At 38.4% G+C, this 16,187-nt stretch overlaps 1 protein-coding gene across 1 annotated transcript in view; it reads left to right on the forward strand.

Moving 5' to 3' along the window:
• Nucleotides 1-16,187, forward strand: part of C4H14orf39 (chromosome 4 C14orf39 homolog) — a 54,058-nt gene that overhangs the window by 6,398 nt on the left and 31,473 nt on the right. The window contains exons 4-7 of the mRNA XM_075064661.1: nt 5,382-5,508; nt 12,366-12,455; nt 15,459-15,646; nt 16,127-16,169. Of these exons, the coding sequence (XP_074920762.1) occupies nt 5,382-5,508; nt 12,366-12,455; nt 15,459-15,646; nt 16,127-16,169 (448 nt within the window). The remainder of the gene's footprint in view (nt 1-5,381; nt 5,509-12,365; nt 12,456-15,458; nt 15,647-16,126; nt 16,170-16,187) is intronic.

Here is a 16,187-nt window from a genome sequence, read left to right on the forward strand (position 1 = left end):
GCACATTTAGTGTCATGTCCACCTCTGGATCCTGGTCACTGAGAGCCTCAATGGACACCATGGCTGGTACCCCATGCTCTTCTGGGTCTTGGTCACCAAAAGCCTTGAAGGATGCAGTGTCGTCTGTGCCACAGTACAAAGAGCCCCACATACATACGTGGATACTGACAAGAGGAGCTGGAATGTTAGATCTCCTTCTAAGAAATCTTGGTCACCAACTCTGAACAAGGCTCCAGACACCTCAGGTCCCAAATGGAGTAATACTGAAGCTCTGAACTATTCCTCTACTGGGAAGACATCTAAGGCTACTTCTAAGAGCCATGCCCCTACCAAACAAGATTCAGTACCGAAGACCTCTTCTGCTTTGGTTGCTCATCCCCATATTAGTATGAACTCTACTTCAAAGTAGTCTGCACTATCAGACACCTCAGTATCTATGTTGTGCTGCCAACTTCTGCATAGGCATTGCTTGAATTTGAGTCTGGATGGAAGCATTTGTTGTCCATAATACTGACACACTGCAGACAGGTACCTACCTCAGTACTGAAGTCAGCCTCCACGGGATCATATTCAGCTCCTGCTTGTGTACCATTGGCACCACAGGAGTTTAGGTATTCAAAAGATCCTGTGGTGTTGAAGGAGCTGGAGTCTCCATTACTTACTGGTACAAGACAGCTCTCTGAATTGAGGTCTTCTGGGATACCAACTCCACACTGAGACCGTAAATGTCTGTGTTTCGAATGAAGGTGACCTTAGACAAATCCAAGAGGTGATGAAGCACATCACTGATAAGTTTCAGATCCCTCTGGAAGAGGCAGGACTCTCATCATAAACTCCTGAACATTTTACATACTTTAGCTACTGCTGTGTGATTCTCCCTGTAAATGAGACTTTACCAGAGGCTGCAAAAAAATCTGCTGACAAAAAATATTATGTTCTGGCCAAGGACTTGGCGATTTTATTTTCACAGTCAGAACCCAATTCCCTGATGGTGGAAACAGTAAATGAGCACAGGACCAAAATGACTCAGTCTTTTTGAACACAAGAGTTACTGCTCTGCAACATTGTATTTCAGAATAGCAAACCACCAAGCACTCATGTAAAAATATTGCTGTCTGAATTACAGTAAATTCAACATCTTTATTGATTAGAGGAACACCATGAACAATTTAAGGCCATCATAAATGAAGGTCAGCCCTTAGTGAGGACATCATTACAGGCCTCCTTTGATGCAGCCGATACTGCAACCTGTTCCATTTCCACTGCAATTGTGATGCAATGAGTATCTTGGCTCCATTTATCCAGCGTCCTTATGGAGGTACAGAGTACTACTGTAGACCTTCCCTTTGATGGCCACGTGTTGTTTTCATTGTCTGTGGTTCACTTGCTTTGCACTTTGAAGGATTTGAGGGCCACACTTGGATCCCTCAGGTTTTATACACCTGAAAATAAAATAAAATTTAGCAGGTGTCAAACAGCACAGCGATCTCACCCAGTTCTCTTCTATAGTTTCCATAGGCCCTCTGAACCCGCTGCCAAAGAGGCCTAGGTACTCAAAAAGGAAATCAACATTTGCCACAGATGGTGATGAGCTGCCAAAATCTTAACAACCTGTTCCCTATAAAAAGTTCTGATTTAAGGGGGGGAGCGGGGAGGGGCTGGGGCAGAGGGAGACATACTTGTGGGGCCGGGGGCCCCTGCAGGGCCTGGGGCAAATTGCCCCACTTGCCCCCCCCAGCAGCCGTAGAGCTTGCAGCCCCCTCCCCCTTTACCTTGCCGGCAGCTCAAAGCAGCAGAACGACTCCGGAGCTCAGCTGATCTGCCCAGCTGATGCCAGCTGCTGGCCATGCTGCAGCTAGGGGGAAGCGGGGGAAGGGCCGGGGGAGCCTTAGCCTCCTCAGCTAGGAATCCTGGGAGCAACAGGATGGTCCGGCCCACGGACTGGAGTTCTTTGCCCACTCCCTGGCCCTTTAACAACCGGTTCTCCACGGAGGTCTAATTTTAGCAACTGGTTCTTGGGAACCTGTGGGAACTGGCTCCAGCTCACCACTGGCCACAGATACTTCATCCCAGCCATCCACTCCAAATGCCAGTCTAGAGTCCAGACCATCCGCTCCACAAGAATCTACTGCTGCACTGTCCATCTTCCTTCCCCCCTGTGGATACTGTATTTTCCATTTCCAACCTGCCTGGGAGAGAATAATAACCAAAAAATGGGTTATGGAGGTCATAACTGATTATTCAATCCATTTTCCCTCCCTCCCACTCTCCTTACCCATCCCTTTTCAGGGAGCCATCTCATGATCAATTGCTGAAACAGGAAGTCACGTCTCTTCATACTCAGGGACTGTAGAACCAGTGCCAGTCTAGCACAGGGGAAAGGGTTTCTTTTCCAAGTATTCTTGGTCCCCAAAAAGAATGGGTGATGGAGACTAATATTAGATCTCAGACATTTAAGCATTTATGTAAAACAGCAGAAATTCAGAATAGTGACTCTTAAAGCTATAATTCCTTCATTGGATTCCAGAGTTTGCTTTGCAACTCTCCGCCTCCAAGATGTGTTTTGTCATATCACAATTCACCTCTCTCACAGAGGTTTCTTCATTTTACAGTAAATCATGATTACTTTCAGTACCAGGTGCTTCCTTCTGACCTCTCCTCTGCCTCAAGGGTATTCTCAAAGATCATGGCAGTCATAGCTGTCCACTTATGTCGATTTAGGATAATTGTCTTCCCTTATCTTGATGACTGTCTACTCATGGATTGATCTTAACTAGAGGTTCTATTGGCAGTAAAATTACAAGGTCTCTGTTCCACAGTTTAGGCTTACAACTCAATCTCAAAAAGTCCACTTTGACACCAGCAGAGTGGATAGATTTCACAGGAGCTTCTTTGGATGGCATGACAGCCAGGGACCTAAGAACAGGTTTGCATCCCTAAAAATAAAATCTAATTTCAAGGATTCAGCTAAATCCTCAAACCTCAGCAAGAAATTGTTTCCAACTATTGGTCATATGGCAGCTTGTACCTTCATAGCCCAATATGCCAGATTCCATCTTTAGTGCTTCCAGGGATGGCTGAGGACAATTATAAACTGAACAAGCACAAGGACAAGCACAGATCTGTTCCCTTTTGGGTTCTGGACTTAACTGGTGGGATGAACAGAACATCTAGTGTCTCACATCATCCGCGTCAATGGACTTCCCAAGAGTGTCATCTTACATCAATCTTTTAGAATTGAGAGCAGTCTGCAGTGCTTGCATTCATTTCTTTCCACTGATCAGAGCCAAGTCTGTCAAGGTCATGACAGACAACATTGGCTGTATGTTCTACATCAATCACCAGGATGGTACTTGCTCCCCCTTGCTTTGTGGTGAATCAGTAAAACTCTGAAATTGGTGTGTAGCCAACCAGATTGTTATCTCAGCTTCCTACTTCCTCAGTGCACAAAGCCCCACAGCTGTCAACCTTAACAGATGTAGATCCTAGTGAATGGGAGTTAGATTCATGGATCCTCAGCAACATGTTTCTAGCATAGGGTTTTCCAGAAGCGAGCCTCTTTGCCTCCACCATCAACACAAAGTTCAAGCAGTTTTTCTCTAGAGGGGAACTAGACCTTCAGTCACTAGAGGTTGCCTTCATCATTTCATGGGAAAGGGGTCTTCTTTACACATACTCACCAGCATTGTTACTCTTGAAAGTACTGTACAAGATGAAGTAGGTCAAGGTGAAGGTCATTTTAATTGCACCAACTTGGCCGAGACAAGTTTGGTATCCTTTTCTCATTCGACTTGCTAGTCATCCACTGATGAAACTTCCAGTCAGTTGCCATCTTTTGTCTCAGTATGCTGGTCAGACACTTCACTCCCGTCTGGAAGTTGTGCAATTCAAGGCATGGCTCCTAGATGGTTCTCGGGGATAGAGACTTCCCTTCAGCAAATGTGTAACAGATGTTGTTAAACAGCAGAAGAGCATCTACGTGACATGGTTACCTTCAGAAGTGAGGACATGTACCCATTGACAAATTTCTCGTTTGTACTGCTCTTCCCACCATCCTACACTATCTATTGAAATAAAAAATTCAGGTCTTACTATGAATTCCTTCAGGGTTCACTTTGTGGCTATAACAGTCATTCATTCATCTATTGAAGACTTTTTGTTTTTTTGCTCACCCTACGATGTCAAGATTCCTTAGAGGGCTAATACATCTTTTTAGTCCAATATGTGACTTAAACTTTGTTCTTAATTGCCATGTGAAACATCCTTTTGAGCCATTAATTATGTGTTTGTTGCTGCACCTATTCATAGAAACAGATTTCTTGGTGGCCATCACTTTTTGGCTTTTAGTGTCAGAGCACTGGGGGCTTTAATGGCAGATCCCCCATTTACTGTGTTCATCAAGGAAAAGGTTTCATTATAACCTCATCCTAAGCTTCTAAGTGTTCTCCAAGTTTCGTATTATCCAGACGATTCATATCTCTTTTTTCCCCCCTGAAACCACATCAGACTGGGCAGGAGATTGCCTTCCATACCTTGGATGTCAGAAGAGTTTTAGCCTTCTGTCTAGACAGAGTCAAACCATTCAGAAAGTTTTCCAAACTGTTTCAATTGCAGACAGATCCAAAATGCTGACAGTCTTTACCGCAAAACTCTCAAGGTGGATTTCGGGATCTATTATCTCATGTTAGGAGTCTGTCAATATTCAACCTCCTTCTAAAGTATTAGCCCATTCTGCAAGGCCTCAGTCTACTTCTTTGGCACTACTCAAGCGTATTCCAGTCTCTGAAATTTGCAGAGCTGCAACATGGATCTCAATACATACTTTCCCTAGACACTATGCTTTGGATCATGCATCTAAATCAAATGCTACAGCTCTGACTTCAGTATTAGATTCTGTGCCAAAGTTCCTTCCTCCCTGTGGGGATATTGCTTGGGAGTCACTTGCAGTTTAGCACTCATAGGGACACTACTTGAAGAAGGAGAGGTTACTCACCTTGTAATAACTGGAGTTCTTAGAGGTGTGTCCCCCTAAGGGTGCTCTACTAACCGTCCTCCTTCATCTCTGCTTTAGAGTTTTCTTTGAGGACTTTGTGGTAGAGAAGCAACTGAAGGCAGTTCACCTGTTCAATCCTATATATTCTTGGCAGGAGGCAGAAGGATGTGTAGGCTGCATGTGCGAGCCAAAAGAGCTGTCTGTGCTACCGAAAATCTTTGATGAGGGTGCAGGGGCACATGCACATTTGAAGTGGAGAGAGACAAATCTCAGAGTACTCCAGATACCGCACAAGGCCAGATCTTAGTACTATGTAAATCCAGTCTATTATTTTGTATCTGTTGTGGGTGATATATAGTAAATAAAATAAACATATTCTTTATTTCAGTACATACTGCAAGTATTGTGGAAAGGAAGAATGAAATCTGTAGATTACATGAGAATATAAACAGCAGTAATGATGCAATTGTTTATTTGCACAAGCATAACAAGAATAGTAAGGACAATTGCAATGTGTAAGTATGATATAAGCTAAAGATTTTAATTTCAGCTGGTTGTATCATAGGACCATAGGGTTAGATGAGTCATTGGGTCTAATGCAGCAAGAAGCTTTACCAAACACTAGTTTAAAAGTGTGTGTGTGAGAAAGCATGGAGAATAGGTATTAAAAGAATCAAATACATGTGCTTGATCAGTCTCTTTGGTACAGAGTGCATAATAGAAAAATAGATAGTTTTTTGTCTGTAGTTTTTTCCTGAACTTATTTTTAAGATGTAAAATATAATTGGTCCATCATGTAGCAGTGGTAAAATAAAACAGAGAAACATAAATGACGTGGGAAGTTTTCTGTCGGATATATTTATTAGGGCTTTATTGGAATCAGTAATCATCTGCAGAGTTCACAGATGCCATCTTTGCAGCTTTCCCATTTATTCAGTCAGTTAGGTAACCTGTGAACATCATTGTCTTAATTTTACATGTGTCTGAGCCATGGATAGTTTACTGGGATAAGAGAGTTCAGACATATTTTTGGGGATCTTTATGCCAGTTTCCTTAGTTATTTTAAATAGTCTCTTACTGTAGAAGACATTTTTATATGGGAAGGAACGTTATTCTAGCCTAAAACTTGATTAACTCCCTCCATAGCCATCAGATCTTTACAGAGCTAGACGGCTCGGTTTCCAAAGCAGTGTTTTAAATGGTAAGCATTTAGCTCATGCAGTAGAAGCTCCTGCACTAAGCTCCAGAGATCTAGGTTCAATCCTGCCTGCTGATAACCAGGTTCTATTGGTGTTACATATTTTTTTTTTTTAAATACCGAATTTAGTTGCCTGCAGTTGGAGAATCTTTCTCTTTCTGGGAAAGGGTCTTTTGCTCACCATTCCTTCTCATTTAACTATTTGGTCTCATATTTATTGTCTTTTAATCTGTCACATAGCTGAATACAAATATACACACATACATATATATATACAGCCAGATTCTGGTGTCATTTACTCCACAGATTTTAAAGTTGTTATTCTGAATTTAAACTTGTGTAATTGTAATCAGACTTTTTTCTGAAGGAACAGAGTCTGCTTAGAGACATGAGAGGGATCTCATTGAGTAAACTCATTGAAGTCCACCAAGTATTTAGTATTGACCAATTAACCTACATAGCAGGAGGATAAGGTGCAAGTTACTGGATAAGCTGTAAGTAGGAAGGTCAAAGTCAGTATTTCATGGTTACCAACAGTTTATTTTCATGGCCACAGAAACAAGCTTCGGTTGCTCTCAGATTGAAAGCTTCCAAAATTCTGCAGGCTAAATATTTGATTAATTTTGATGAGTCCATTGGGCTGGATTCCATAGACATCTGCATGCAGAATTTCCTATTAAGTTAATAGGAATTTTGAATGCAGATCATTGTCAGGTTTGAGTATCTAGAAATTGGTGAGAAAGCAAATATCTGACTGCCAAGTTTTCTCCCTACTTCCTTAGGATGTCTTAATTTTTCTGAATGAAAAGTATAGGTATCTTTTATAAGGATATCTAGTAAGAAAAATTTGTGGTTGACATATATAAAGTATGGGTAAGATTCTGTAATCCTATCCCTTTACATCCTAGTGCTTCTTCTCCCTGGTACAATGTCCTGGTTTAGCTCCTATGTAACCCAATTGATGTTTTATAAAAAAAAAAACACAACACCTTGTTTCTTTTGTTAATATTTTATAATTAAATACAAATATTTGAATAAAAATGTGTATAACATATATTTGAAAGACTTTTGATACTAGAAAAAATTGACTTTAATTTCAGACTTTGAATGAGAAGCGTAAGTAAAAGGAGAAGTGATGAGAACATCAAAGTTTTTCTTATGCCTATTAAGAAAGAAAAAGTTAGTGCTAGAACTATCTAAAAGCCTTGAGAGGAAGGGGAAGGAGTGGAGTCATTGGTGACTGGAGAAAGGGAAGTGGCTACTTGGTGGAATTAACTGTCATTGGATACTGATCAACGATTATGCCATGAAAAAAAGGGAAAGGAAAAGACTTGATCTTGTCAGGAACGTTGCAGCCGTCTTTTATATTAACAATATCACCTCTAATATAGTACACAATGAACAATTTTAATAAACTATTGAAACATTTTACTTTGAATGTATTCCTCCAGACAGGTTGTAAATTCTCAGGTCCACTGCTGAACACAGAAATAGAGACAAAAGTAAAGGAAGAACTAAGGACCTGATTTAAAATTCATTGATCTTCAATGGGCATTGACTCAGGCCCTTAAAAAAAAGAATAAACTTTGACATTAACTCAGGATGATTGGTTGAGCATGAGAAGTGACTTGTTAGTGGCTATAGTATCCATAATGTATTAAAAACACTGCAGAATATTGTGTTTTAAATGGTTGAAGATGGCATTCAAGAATGCAGTGAAAAGTATAATAAAGAAGCTTTTGACATGTATTCAGACAATAAAAATAAAATGAAAGAAATAAGAGATCTGCTCAGTTAGAATCCCTCTAAACTTCTGAAATGTGGTCAGCACAGTATTTAAAGATAATTGAGAAAGTAGAAACACTCTGGCCTCTACAGTCCTGCTATACAGAGTGGAAGTTCCTCAGGATCATCCTCATGGTTGGTTGATGTAAAAAGGAGGATTAACATACTAGCTTGTAAATAACATTCAGAAGAACTTTCAAGAAGATAGTCTCTACATTTGTATACAAATACCATAAGCAGTGCTTAATTTGTAATGAAAGAGGTGCCAGGGCTTAAGCAATTTTTTTTTTACTTTCATAACTGACTTGGCAAGCCCAGAGGAACCGGGACTATAAACTGCAGAGCCTAAAGTCCTGGAACAAATGAAGCACTGACCATAAGCATATTGAAATTTGCATTGAATATGAGAAGACTTTGAACGCAACACTGGATTCATTTTACACAATGGAGTCCACAGAAAAGGAGGTCTCTGAGAGCTTTGACAGATTACAGGTTGATGATACCTATTGTCATAATCTCTGTGGAAATCTATCTTGATCTAATTAACAGGAAAGAACTGGAATCATACAAGGACAAAACTGAAAAATGATCTAGAAAAACTTAGATAACTTTTCCATTTTCTACCTACCATGACCAAAAGAAGAGGATGAAACAAGGTTGATGGAATCTAATCCTGGTCTTCCTCCTTCTCTCCTAGCATTTAAATGTGAAAATCCAGATATTTATCCCAATTTTTTGTTTGAGAAGATGACTATGTCACAGTGTGTTGCATCAATATAGTAGGAACTTGTGGAAGTAAAATCATAGAAGACAAGACATCCTGCTAGCTAACTAACAATCAAATGTATTTTTAGCACATTTGGACTGGTTTGGTTGAAACTTTGTAATAGGCTAAGTGATAGTAACAGCATAGTAGTATTTAAGGGGAGATAGGAAAGTGATAAGCCTAACTTGTTAGACTAGTGTCTCGAATATTGCATGCCTGTGTTTTACTTCAGAATTCCAAACTCTACACTTTGAACAGTGTCTTTTTTTTTTTTTTTTATATCTGAGGAATAAATATGCTTGCATAGAGAATTTCATAATAAATATTTTGTGTTTCATTTAATAAAAACTTCTTCTTTTTTTTCAATGTTAGTTTGTTTTCTCCAGAAGAAAAGCAGTGTTTTTGTTTTTTGAATTGAGGAAAGTCACAGCAATGCCTGTGTGTCTGTGGTTTTTGTGTGTGTGTGCACTATCAGTCTCTGCTGTTTAAAAACTTTGCCCTTTTTTAATGTGGCATTTTGCCCAATTGTCTCTACATGTAATGATTTGTAATTACATATTTAGTCATAAATAGTATCAAACATTTATGACAGTAATATTAAGTTGTCTGGATGGATAGTGCATTTTTCATTCACTTTTTATTTGCAATTTTAATGCTGTGGTAAATATTGATTATATCTTGTTGTATCTTCTCAGGACCTGGAATATATTATTTCTTATTCAATATTTTTGCAGTCCTGTTCAGCAAATTAAATGTCAGGTCTTTGTTCTTTCATTTTTTGTCTTCTTGCTAGCAATTACACTAAATCAGCCATTGTTGAAGTCACTGTTTTGGTAACAGTCATGAAACCAACTATTTTTCAGGTTTTGGTTATATCCTCCATTTTTAACATTATTTCTATAGTGCTATATGTATATATGACAATGTACAATAAGTGAGTTTCTGCCAAGTAACAGGATCTTGCCCCAAAGATCTTACAACAGAAGCAGGAACAATACAGTACAATACAAATTGGGAAGATTCTTTGAACAGATGAATATTATTGTTTTTTGAAAGAGAGGCAGGGATCTTGATATATGTATATTATTCAGAATAAAATAATCTTATTTAATGATAATATATGGAGATATACCTATCTCACAGAGCTGAGTCCAGCCCCCTGGCTTCACTAGCAGGACCAAGTACTGATTTTGCCCCAGAATCTTAAGTGGCCCCCTCAAGGATTGAACTCACAATCCTGAATTTAGCAGGCCAATGCTCAAACCACTGAGCTATCCCTCCCCTGATTGTGATTTACTGATATATATTGTAATTTACTGATTATATTCCTTTATCTAATATTTTTACAACTAGTAAACGATTAATACAAGAAAAAATGAAGCCATCCAAAATATTTTAAAAGAATTAATTTGTGATTTTACAGACTATCAACAGTTCACTCTGCTGTTCTGGAGCTGTAGAATCTACTCCTGCTGCTGAATTGTGTAGCAGAATATCCACTTTCATTTAAAAATATGTTTCTAACTTTCTGGTTGTGAAGAAAATTTTCATTATGGGAATGTAAACTGATGCGATGCTGTTTTCTTTTGTCTGCAAACAGACTGTGAATCAGTACCTATTTGTGATGTGAACTGCCCTATTTATGTCACTGAGGTGTTACCTCTGAAATCTAATTACGATGACATAATTGCCCACAGTGTTTTAGTTGCAACATCAAACTGTTACGCTTATCTCACAATTCCAAACCAACCCCTATGTCTTTCTAAGTGCCAAAAGCCACAAAAACTTCCTACTAGATTTCCAAAACATCAAGATTCCTCCCTGAGAACTTTCACGATGCAGTTGTACATTTTCAATACAAAATTCTGCATCACATTTAAAACTGAAGATTTAGGGGCAGTGTAAAAAAAAAGAATATTGAAATAAATAACAATAAATAATTTAATGATAGGATAATAAAGTATGCAAATAGTCCTAATTAAAGGTGCCCATATGTTAATTTGGTGGTCTTAGTCCCATTAACAAATGACAGGGCCCACATCTCAAAAATCAGCATTACAGTTGATGCCCTTGTTTCTAGCCTTAAGAGAAGCCAGAGGTTCAGTAAGCATATGGATCAAGTTCTCTACTTACTCATAAAAGTTGTTCTTTCAGGTAATGTTTGAGATTTAGCAAGGTTTGAGACATTACCTATCCCTGGCATCATCCATGTTGTACCTTCTATGAATAGACTTTATTTGTGCTAGTTTATAAAGATGCGTTTAGCCCATGCTCTTGAGAACTTCATTGTCTAGTCCTGTCAGTCAGGTTTCTTTTGTTAAGACATGGAGCTCAGTGAACTATTTTGGATGTTGCAGACAAGTAGTCTGGTTTGATTTTTCTTTGGAAAAAGTAACTAGGAGCTAGATTCACAAAAGCACCTTTGTCCGACATTTAGGCACCACTCGCATTCACAAAATCACTGTTCAGTTGCCACTTAAATCCCCTTAAATTTATTTGGGCATAAGCTTTAGTGGGTAAAAAACCCACTTCTTCAGATGCATGGAGTGAAAATTACAGACGCAGGTGTAAATATACTGATATATGAAGAAAAGGGAGTTACCTTACAAATTACAGCCTATGTCACCTGATCCAGTACAACCTGCACAAAAGACAGATGGGGAGGTGGGGAGTACGTAATGTGTGAGTGCATGTATCAGCATTCCCAGCAGTTAATACCCTTGTTACCTAGAATGTGTGGAAGAGACAGGTTTGAATCCCCACTCTGCTTGATTTAGTTTAGGGACTTGTGCCCAGGTTATCTACATCCTAGGTGATTACCTTAACCACATGCTCTTGGCTATTCTGGTGTGGAAATCTCTTCTGTTGAAGCTATGCAACTTTATGTATGAAATTTGAACCTGATTTATCCACATCACAGGGGAGTGCAGTAACCACTGGGCTACTTAGTTAAAATAGGGGTAGTCTATCTCTTCATCCTCCATCTAAGCCAGGTCAGCCCTAACTCCAGGAGAGGGTTCGTGGCTGAGAATCCTGGGCAGAGAAAGGTGCCTCCCTCTGGCCTGTTAGTCACGTAAGGCCTAGATAAATGGACTCTGTAGATCTGGGCCCTAAGCCCTGGCTTTTTCCTCTACATTTCACTCCGAGGCAGGAGTGACTCCATACTCAGCTTGGTGGCTTCTGCGAATCCCTTTCTTAGGTGCCTAACTTTCCCTATGCATTGTATGGGAAGCCTAGAGGCCTAACTCAGAGCTGTGAATTCCACTGGGTAGCAGGCTTCTAGGAGTTAGCATTGCAATGCCTACATCCTCTTTGTGAATGTAGCCCTATATTTTCTTTAAGAAGTGAGACTCATCAAACAGTAATCATTGGCAGGTTTTCTAAGGCATATATGCTTTTGGACTGATAGCTGTAAAAGCTTTGGGAAAACAAATTTCTGTCGATGAAAACTTTTCTGTACAGAAAAAATCCTCGCTTGATTCAAATAATAAGATGAATAATTTGTATGAATTAGCCCCAGTTAAACAGATTGATTTTATTAATCTTCTTGATGTGTTTAATTCTGAAATGACTTTTAATTTAATAAAAAAAATCATTAATACACTTTTTAACTTGTGCCGTAGCTGGAAACCAACATATGTAGTTCTTAGCAAGCATGAAGAATATTTGAATAACCAACTCAAAAACTGCCAAGAAACCACAGAAAATGACAAGTAAGTATGAGAATTTGAGGTTATTGTATGTTAAGAATACTTTCAAGCAATGATAATAAGCACTCTAGCTGCTAACTGTAGAAATCTGCAAACTACATTGAGGGAGCTACCATTTTTTAATCGATACTTTAATTTTCAGGACAATAACAAATGTCATCATAATGGAAAGAATATTCTTTAGACATATATGAATTCATGCATATTCAGAACATTCAGGCTTATACTAATTTTGGGACACATTTTATCCTTACGCTTGTACAGCACTCCAGTTGATGTAAATACATAAAAATTAAGGGTCAAATGTGACACTTCATTAGAAATGACTCCAAATCCTCATTACTTCCCACGTACATATTGGAATTTTTCAAACCCTTGCTCTATTGTATGCAATTTAAGGAAAAAATTCCTCCTTGAAACAGAGACCAGTAACATTTCAGATTTGGCAGGCATATGATGTAAAAACGGCAAGTACTAATGAGAAACCATTTAAATAGTGTTAGCCTGATGCCTGCCATGACTTATCTGTCATCACTACTTATTTCTAAGTACACTGCAATGTCAGTAGTTTTAGGATAATACAGTAGAATCTCAGAGTTACAAACACGTCAGGAATGGAGCTTGTTCATAACACTGAAATGTTTGTAATTCTTTGAACAAAAAATTATGACTGTTCTTTCAAGAGTTTGCAACTGAACATTGACTTAATACAGATTTGAAACTTTACTATGCAGAAGAAAAATGCTGCTTTTAATCATCTTAATTTAAATGAAACAAGCACAGAAATAGTTTTTTACCTTGTCAAATATTTTTATTTTAATTTCCCTTTATTTTTAGTAGTTTATGTTTAACAGTATTGTAATGGACAGCATTTGCTATCTTTTTTTTTTTTTTTTGGTCTCTGCTGCCTGATTGCATACTTCTGGTTCCAAATGAGGTGTGTTGTTGAGTGGGCAGTTCATAACCCTGTTGTTCATAACCCTGAAGTTCTACTGTAGTGAAGTAGTTCAAGTAGTTGTTTTAAAAAGCATTCAGAAAATACAGAGGCAGGTATAAATACACAGCATATGAAAAGGTGGGAGTTGCCTTACGAAATGGGGGTTCAGTGCTAACGAGCCAATTCAATTAAGGTAGAATTTGCTGGTGACTACACACTAGGGTGATGTGATGTCCCGATTTTATAGGGACAGTCCGGATTTTTGGGTCTTTTTCTTATATAGACTCCTATTACCCTCCACCCCCTGTCCTGATTTTTCACATTTGCTGTCTGGTCACCCTACTACACACCACACAATAAAAACACTAACCCAGGAACCAATCCCTGCAACAGACCCCATTGCCAACTCTGTCCGCATATCTGTTCAAGGGACACTCATCATAGGACCTGACCACATCAGCCACACCATCAGAGTCTTATTCAGCTGCACATCTACCAATATGATATATGCCATCATGTGCCAGCAATGCCCCTCTGCCATGTACATTGGCCAAACTGGACAGTCTCTACGCAAAAGAATAAATGGACACAAATGTGACATCAAGAATTATAACATTCAAAAACCAGTAGGAGAACACTCAACAACAGACTTAAAAGGGGCAATTCTTCAACAAAAAAACTTCAAAAACAGATTCCAGTGAGAAACTGCAGAACTGGAATTAATTAGCAAACTGGTCACCATCAAATTTGGCCTAAATAAAGACTGGGGGTGGATGGGTCACTACAAAAACTAATTTCCCCCTGCTGATACTTATACCTTCTTGTCAGCTGTTTGAAATGGGCCACCTTGATTACATTGGCCTCATTAGCACTACAAAAGTGATTTTTCCTCCCTTGGTATTTATCCCTTCTTGTCAACTGTTGAGAATAGCTCACTTCCACCTTAATTGAATTGGCTCATTAGCATTGACCCTTCACTTGGTAATGCAACTCCCATCTTTTCATGTGCTGTATATTTATGTCTGCCTCTGTATTTTCCACTCCATGCATCTGATGAAGTGGGTTTTAGCTCATGAAGGCTTATGCCCAAATAAATGTGTTACTTTCTAAAGTGCCACAAGGATTCCATGTTGTATTTGCAACATGGTTTACCTTTATTGATTTAACACAGGATGATTATCTTTCTATGTAATGCTCCTTTTCTTTTCTGTGGTTTCCAAAGATGATATTGATCACTTCAGCACTTTTTGTGCTGAATTGCTTCCACATTGTCTTTATTTTCTGTTTGTTGTAATGCCTACAAAAGCATTCCCAAACGTTGTTGGTTTAAATTAGAGAATGAAATATTTTTTTAATGTGGCCTTTTTTTACTGATGCTACTTATTTTTTTAATTTTGGGGATGTGTCCTCAGATGATTTCATTGGACTTATACCATCATAACATTGATTTTGGGGTTAGTCCTGCCAGCTGGTGAGTGTTCTGGCCTTATCCAGCAAAATGTTTAAGCAATGTGAATAGTTTCATTTAATGGGACTAATTTGTGTGTTTACAGAGTGCTCAGTACCTCCTAAGAGAGAGCCCTTAAACCAGTTATGAATTCGGCCCCTGTTTGTTAACATAGAAAGCTGAGAAGCGCTTAAGGAAGCTGGGCCATAAATTGGTTCAGCTCCATTGAAATCAGTAGAACTGTGCCAATTTATGCCAGCAGAGAATTTGGCCAGCTGTATGTTTTATGTTAAGCCATATACAAATGAAACCTTCTGAATGCTGCAAAGCTGTCTTTGGACATGCATATTCTGTGTCACTTTCAGAACAATGAGAACCGATCGTTTTCATTTCACAACTGTGTACTCTGTTTTGTACTGCATAGTATACAGTGAAAGAGAATAATTACAGCCAAATAAGATGGTATTAATCATAACTTGACCTTTTTCAGCAGAGTAACAGATCTAATTGAGTTGATTTTTTTTATATAATTTAACTTCTTTCTCAAGTTAAATGACTTATAATCCATTAATGCAAGAAATATTCTGAATCAAAACATTATTCCAGTTTGTTGTTTTAACAGGAAAATGTATCAGGATCACATGAACCAGTATAAAGAGATTTTGAAACAACACAAAGCAAAATATTCAGAAAATTCTCTAGCTCAGGAGTATTATATGAAAAAAAAAGAGATTGAAGAACTCCGAAATAGAGTTCTGAAACATTCTGAACAATTTAAATGGAAGGAGGCAACCCTTTTGGATATTTTAGGTACCAGTATTACCATATTAATACCAATAGGGTCCAATTTAAATAATAACAATTTATAGTCCATTGCAAATTCAAAGCATTGTGCAAACAGTAACTAATTAATCTCCTTCATAGGTAAGAATTATTTTCTCCATTATACAAATGGAGTCAGTGGCAAAACCTGGATTTTAACACAGGACTTTCTGAGTGCTTGTCACTCAGAGTCATATGTCCTTTGGCTTGTGGTAACAGGTCCTTAGAGTATTCCATTGCACCAGAGGCTTCTTTTACTATTTTGAAGTTAATTTTCAAACATTTATTTTATGCTGTTCCTAGTATTGTTGTTATTCTACGTGTCTGTATTATATTGCTCTTTCTGTACAGCACTTTAACACAAATGCAGAGTGCTTCCCCAACCAATTAATATCATATATTAATTGTCTTTGCAAAAAATATGACATTAGTGAATGAACAACCTAAAATGCAACTTTATTTTTTCAGAGCCTGCTCCTTTTAGGTCACTTTCTGATTGGGCGTTACAGATGTATCCATGACACATTCT

This window comes from Chelonoidis abingdonii, chromosome 4 (assembly GCF_003597395.2).
Source record: "Chelonoidis abingdonii isolate Lonesome George chromosome 4, CheloAbing_2.0, whole genome shotgun sequence".
Lineage (NCBI taxonomy): Eukaryota > Metazoa > Chordata > Testudines > Testudinidae > Chelonoidis > Chelonoidis abingdonii.